Source organism: Mastacembelus armatus, chromosome 9 (assembly GCF_900324485.2).
Source record: "Mastacembelus armatus chromosome 9, fMasArm1.2, whole genome shotgun sequence".
NCBI lineage: Eukaryota > Metazoa > Chordata > Actinopteri > Synbranchiformes > Mastacembelidae > Mastacembelus > Mastacembelus armatus.
In genome coordinates this window covers 3,627,996-3,635,489 of record NC_046641.1, presented here as the reverse complement: position 1 = coordinate 3,635,489, position 7,494 = coordinate 3,627,996, and the positions used below count along the sequence as shown (strand labels likewise).

Sequence of the window (7,494 nt, the reverse complement as noted above, 5' to 3'; positions counted from 1 at the left end):
CATCTCTAGCCTTCTGTTAGTTATCTGTCTGAACTAGAGACTATTATTTTCATTATTTTGAAAAAAATATGTAAAACAAATTTTAAAACATTTGATACAAAATTGAAACACTTTGTAAGAGGATTAGAAAAACCTCTAGGAAATCAATGTGGAAGTATAACGTAAATAATAGTGTTTGTTAGTTGTCACTTTCTGGGTTAGAACAGAAATGTTGAATTTCACAACGGCTTTTCAAAAGTCAAAATCATTGATGAGCATTTTGATAAGTCCACAGTGTTTGGTCTGTAATAACATGGAACTTCATGTCCATTTACTTTGCTATTTTAACATTATATTGAATGTTAATAAACTTGAATATGTGAAAAACTACTTTCAAGGTGTATTCAAACCTTTGGAGGAAGTTTCTCTGTACTGCATCTTTACCTGAAATAACAACAGTGGCCACCAGGGGCCTTTCCAAAATATGAAAAGTTCAAGATATCAGCCTGTTTTCTATACACATGCTACATGTTGTATTGTAAAAAAAAAAAAAAAAAAAAATTGTGACATTGTGTAAGGAAATAATCTGCGTGGGTGCAGTGAAACTTCAATAAATCACTCAACAATAAAAAAAACACACATTTTAATTATGTTTCATTTTATGTTTTTCCTGAAGCCATTTACAGTTTGCACATATTTACAAATTTAAGCTTTTTTTCCCTCCTCTGGGTTTGCACTCCCTGGTTCATCAGTTCAATTGCTGGTGCAGTTTAGCTCCATGGTAACCATTACTCATCCAGTGAGTGTGTAACAATAGCCAACTGTGTTTTGCAGGTTGTCTTCAGTTCAGCAACCAGTGCGCTGCAGTGGGAACTCCTATCAATGTATTATCTACTGCTTATTTGTGCTACGCAGGGTCACGTGGGGCCTGGTGTTGGGTGAGAGGTGAGAGAGTACCCAAAAACCCACACAGACACAGGGAGAACACACAGAAAGGCCCTGGGCTCGAAACCTTGATTCAGACCTTTTTGTTTTGAGGCAACAGTGGTAACTGCCGCACCACCCAGGTGAACTCCTATGTACAAGCAAACAGTGAAACAGTAGCAGCCTATTGATGAGTGGTTAAAATATTAATAATTTGCTTTTTAAAAGACATTCAATCTACCCGTGAACTGTGTGTCCATCCAACACAGGCCGGATAAAGATGTAACCTTTGAAAAGTTACTGTACTGTATATCCAGGAGAAGAAGCAGCTGAGCAATCAAAGGTACCATATCAATAGAAGATTTACACTCATGAAGCATGCAACTGACAATCCCATAAATATCCTTAAACACACAAATATCACAGACTGAGCAGTTGAGGTGAGATCCTGGCCTCACACTTTAGACTCCTCTTTTCCTGGACCATCACTGTCAGTCCCAGGGGGGGGGCACTAGTTCAAACTAGTGCAAACTGGCATAGATTATAAGCGCAACAATGACTGTCGCTGCTACCACTCCGACGGCAATAAACACTATTTTCATCTTCTTGTTCTCCCATCTTTTCTGTTGCTTCACCTGATTGGTGGTCTTTTCAAAAGCTTTACCCTGTAGAAAAAACAAACACAATTAAAATATGTTACACTGCTTCGTCATGTAACTAAAGTCCCCTTAAATGTCTGATAGGAATGATAGGCAGGTCATCATAAGCCCAAAGCTGATGATATTGACCTCCATGACACTTCTAAAGCCTACTTAGAAAGCATGTTAATACAAAAACAAAGCAGACTCCTTTCTGCAAGGAACCACAGACTAAATGTGTTTTTTTTTGAGAGAAACCCTCTGGAGTACATTTCTCAGATGTTTCCGCACTTTGTCTTTCTTTAAGGAGTCAATAATTTTATATCAACAATGGATCTCATGACCTCTTTACTGCACCCAGGGGTGTGACAATTAGGTCACATTGTTCCCACATTGGCCCACTGGCCTGTGTTACATCACATCTCAGAGAGCTAAAAAAGCAAACAGACATATGTTTTAGTTGTACAACCATTAGGTGACAGAGTTTGGAAAAACACAAATTATAAGCAGGCAAACTAAAACAGCTCTCAAACTTGGTTTAAATGGTCCTAGATATTCTCAGGCACAACCATTCGATGCAATGGTAACATGAAGCTGCACTAATCAGTATTTTTTGTCAACAATGGATCAAGTGAGTATATGTGATATGAAAGGAGCTGCAGTTCTTCTCTGCTCTGTGGAATGTTTTGGCATCTTTCAGCTGACTCTTCTGGTTTTATGGCCCAAAGCTGAGTTTCCCTATTTTTGCATGGTTTCCGCCCATGGTAGGCAGCTGTTTTCAGTAAAAAAGCTCTAAAAACTGTACACTACCTGCACAGCCTCAAAAGGCAGAGACTGTAGAGAGCTGCCTGCTACGGGTGGAAAAGGGTGGATTGACTGACACCAAGAAAGTCGATTTTGGGCTACGACATCAAAACAATGACCCGAAAAATGCTGAATAGAAGTACAGAGTCTGTTAATGATTTTCTTTTGGGTTATAAATATGACAGACCCTTTTCAGATCAAATATATTCATTTAATCCATTGTTAAAATAACAATATTGACTGATACAACTTTACGTTTTTATCATGGTGCCAAAGGTCTTATCCCTGAGAACTTCCTTGAGCTTCAGACTGAGCCGCTCTCCTAGTTTGCCTGTTCTTAATTCATGTTTTTCAAAGTGTACCCAAGTGCTTCTTGAAGCTAGATGTGCTGTTTTAGTTCTCTGAGAGCAGCTAAACAGTGTGATTAACACAGGCCAGTGGGGCAGTATGGGAATGATATGACCTGCTTTTAGACCCCCGGACATACATTTATCTCATGGCATGTCCTGAACTCACTGTTGTACCCAGGGAGAACAACTCACTTCATTCGTCTTAGGAAACAATAGGAAATACCTTTCCAAAAATAGCACCATAAAACACAATCAGGATGTAAATGGTACATTTGTTTTCCTCTGTAGCTCCACCTAAGGTGTATTTATAGACATCAATATGACATTGAAATTGTTTGTACCTTTAGCATCAGGTTGTCAGCCCTATCCTCCAGTTCTTTCAGTTTGCCGGTTCGCTCATCAGCCTTGTTCATATTGTCCAGCATGATCACCTTCACCTCTTCGACCTCCTCCTGGGTCTGCTGCAGGCGGCTCTTCCCATTCTCCTGTCCAATCAATACATGCAACACCGTTATAGAGTGGGAAATGATGTGCACTAATCTAGTGATTAGGGACTTTTTACAGGAATTCATGTTGTCATGTGGTTGGAAATTTCCTAGAGTGATAAGAAAACTGGATAGAGATCATTTTCTGTTATAAACAATGAGTGTCAGCTATGTGCTTTTTGGAAGAAATCCACAGGCATACCGGAGATTAGTTAGCATGACCAGTCAGTGCCACCATGAAGGTCAGGGTTCAGCCCAGAAATACCCAGCAATGCACTGTAAGCACAACTTACCAGAATTTGGTTAATAACTGGTCATTTGATATCCTATGCTAGCACTTCCTTAAGTCTCAGGGTTGCCCTTCAGTTTTTTTACATCTAGCTTTTGTTCCTACTGATTTTTAATGCACTCATTGAATTAACACAATCAACTTTGATATAGCTGTAATATTCCTGTTGTGTTTGGTTTATGTACAACATAGATGAAGCTGAAGTGGCTTCATTCTTTCCAATATGAGGGTCTCTATTGCAGCTTTCTGCACAAAACAAGCTGAAAAGAAATGTTAATGATGATGATTAATAAAAGTGACAAAATGGCTTTGAGTCTGACTACTGTACATTTTTGAACCCAGCAAAACACTAAAAAGTGTTTATATCTTCTACTGTTCACATATAAACACTTTTTAGTGTTAAAAAATGAACCCTCAGTATTTGCTGTGAAGGTGAAGACACATTTTAGAGCAGTGCAAGTGAAATTTCGTCTGTTTCAAGCACTTAAAAGAGAATTGTTGGAAGAACTTCATTATTTTATGTCAATTAGTGACAACTATTTTTTTTTTCAAATAAAGTTAACAAGTAAGATCAACACAGCTGATTTAAATAACGTAAAAATTACTTCACCTACGGCTCAAAAACATTTTTTCAGTGCAGGCCACCATTCATGAGGAGCACCATCCAGCCTGTGGGATAGTTGTGTTGTCTTGGGTGGCTATGTGGGGAATTTTGTCAATGAAACAAAGCACCTGATGGTGTCATCAGAGGTTGTTTTCATGAGACTGCAAATTTTTAACAAAAGCCTTTGAAACGAGCTTCAAACACAAACATTACTTAGTTTGCGTCCTGGGTTGTTCAGTGGCTGAAGATGGGCCTTAGCTGAGTGTGTGACATGCTATGAAAAAAAAGCTCACTGGATCAAGGACAGTACACTTTGACATTTTATTCTGTAAAAAAGGATTAACGGTCACAGCTCCGATTATTATCCGAATATGGCAACTGAATCGCCCACCCTCATGCTGTGTGCCCAGAAAGGTGTACCGTATTTTCCGGAATATACATATATACAATATACAATATACAATACAATATATATATATATATATATATATATATATAATATAAAAATTATATTATATATATATATATATATATAATATAATTTTTTACTCCTCTGGCTTGTCCTGTGACTTATACAGCAAAGCAACTTATATGTGTATATGTACAGTACTTTTGTCTTGTAGTCACTAGTGGTAGATGGCACTCTTAACTTACTGTACTCCCAAAAAAATAAAAACATTTATGTTTACACTAAACTCTAACTCCTAGTGTAACACAAGTGAAAATGTTGCCCAAAATAAAGAGCTATACTGCAGACTTCAAAGTGCAGGTAGTAAAGTCTGCAGCTGAAACACAGTTTGGAGTGAGTGTCGGTATTCAGACAACACAAGAGAGGAGGAGGACACACTGTTTCGTCTCCCCCCACCCCGATGTTGGCACAGTTGTTTAACGTCACTGCCTACACCCATGTGACCTAATTGCAGTGAATTTCAGAACAAATCCTAATTCTGTGGTGTATTTTGCTGAGAATTTAATATTTAGTAAGTAAATCAAAGCATTCATTTGTAACTTTATAAACAAAAATATACTGAAGGATGCTATAGAACAACATTATCATTAAAATTTACTTTCTCCTGCACTAAGAGAAACTTGATTCAGGTGGGGAACAAGTAATAATACATGAAACTAACAACATGAAGTAGGATAGGCTTTCAGAAAACTTAAAGCTCACATTGTAGCTGCTTATGTCCTGTCTGTGTCTGCTGCTGCTGCTGCAAAAAAAAGCAGCATTGAAGGGCTGGAGCAGCAGGGCAGACCTCAGACCTCAGAGTAATTAATATCCGCACATGTTTCTCCTTCACCTTTCCCCTCTGACCAGTGAGAGGAAGCCAGTGTCTCAGAAGCCAACAGGAAGAGACTGACAGACGAGCAAAACAGGCACAATCTCTTTAATTGGTTCAGAATTCACTGCCATTTCCTGTAAAGACTTTCATAAGCAACACCCTGTAGGGCTGTGAAGCAGGGAAGAAGAGTACACCTCTTTCCTTTTGAAGGCTGGTATAAACGGAGCCATAGCTGGCCCGAGAGAGCAGTCATCTCATGTTGGGCACAGACGGTAGTAGCTGAACAATAGCGTGTTTAAAATTCAGCGTCTTAACACAGGAAGTGCTGCCCATTCCACTTCACCTCCTTCCTTCCCTCCCTCTGTCCTGCCTGCATTAATGTACCTGGCATGTGCAGGGAAACCACACCCACATCATGGTATAGCCTGGTCATCAGTGCAGTCTGCTGTTGCAGGCTGTTGTACCCAGTCTGAGCAGGGGCAACAGACTCAGTGTTGTTACTCAGTCATAACAACGCACAGCCTGGCCTGAAGGGTTATCTGGATGTGACACATGCTGCTGTTGACGGCCAAAAAAGCCTTCAGCTAAACAAACAGCTTTATCTTGAAAAGATCATTTCCTTTGTCACACATCACTGCTCTCAGTGTACTACTTAAAGTCACAGGCCTGACGCTCACCCCATCCAAAGACACCAACCCTGTTTGTCCCTTATTTAAGCTTTAACTTCCCACATTTAAGATAATACATTACATTAATCTATAACAATAAAAAAATAAATATCTGAGTGACGAAATAAAACGGGTTTAGTAATCTAATTTTGGTGTATTTCTGCATAAGTCATTTCAAATTACTGCCCTGTCCATTTTGTCCCCTCGCATGGACTTTACCCACAGATTATACAGGCTCATGAAGTCAGCCCCCGTTAGGTCAACTTTTACAAAGCTGTCCTGCCAAGTCCTTTTCAGTTAGCTCTTTAAGCCTGAAACACACTCACCATGTCTGTCAAGTGTCTGGCTGTCTTTGCGTTGAAGCTGTCACCAAACCCAGCGCATTGAAAACGCGTCTGCAGTCAGCTTCAGAAACACACTCCTTTCTTTCTTTGGTGAACTCCACTCTGTCACTTTCACTTCTGACTCTGCTCGTCTACTTCTGCTGCCTTCACGGCACTCCGGAAAGTTTACAATTACGAAAGATAATCACGTGACTGCCGCTGAGCAAGGCTGAATGATTAAAGCCCGGACACCCCCACATGACAGCTTGTGGAGAGCGACATAATGGACTTTAACTCCAGCTCTGAACTTAACTGTACTTTTTATTTTAGGCTACTGTATGGCTACTTTATTTCCACTACATTTCAGATGGAAATAGGTCTATTGCACTTTAGTGCAGTTTATTTGACAAATACTAGACAAGTGATGATTCAGATTAAGATTTTACATACGATCAATGTATATAACTGAATACATTTTGAAAAGAAAAAAGTATTTTTGTTTTCTACACATTTACTCAAGTAGGATGTTGAATAGATTACTTTAATGTGTGGTACTTTTACTTAATTATATTGCTTGTCGAATAAAGTACATTGTTTGTCAATCTACTTGCTTTACATTCAATTTCGGTTTCCACTGAGTTGATGTAGAAATTACCAGGGGAACCTGAATGTCTTCTTCATGAGGCAGGAAAACACTAAGAGACTGCCCTATGCAATCAGACTGTTTATCTCCTTACACTGCATGTTGTGACATGCCACTGAAGGGTGTTGTCTCCACATGGGCTGTACAAAATTTGGGTGACAGCTGGTTCCCCCTTCAGAGAAACATGTGTATTGTTTATGTAATATCTCCATACGGACTCACAGAATGAGGTATGAATAGTAAATGTGTTGCTATATTATTTCTGCCCTTTATAGTATGTTCTTATTTGTATGAATTATGCTCATGCAGTTACACACACACGTGATGTGTTGCAGTTAGTGATCAGTCACTAAAAGCAACTGTGCTGCACTAAAGACGACGACACAGAGTCTTGATCATGAGTGCTGCCACGTCTGCGTCACTGCCACACACAATAAGGAGCTGATAGGCACAACACAGCTTCATTGTAGTTCAACTGTGCCACTCATGGGCAATGACAATTCT

At 39.3% G+C, this 7,494-nt stretch overlaps 1 protein-coding gene across 1 annotated transcript; it reads right to left on the bottom strand.

Moving 5' to 3' along the window:
• Positions 1-705: 705 nt before the first annotated feature.
• Positions 706-6,507, bottom strand: vamp5 (vesicle-associated membrane protein 5). Its single transcript, XM_026322410.1, has 3 exons — positions 6,351-6,507; positions 3,037-3,180; positions 706-1,568 (listed from the first exon to the last, which is right to left on the bottom strand). The coding sequence occupies exons 1-3, from the start codon at positions 6,351-6,353 to the stop codon at positions 1,425-1,427; spliced, it is 291 nt and encodes a 96-aa protein (XP_026178195.1). The 5' UTR covers positions 6,354-6,507; the 3' UTR covers positions 706-1,424.
• Between the last annotated feature and the right edge of the window lie 987 nt (positions 6,508-7,494).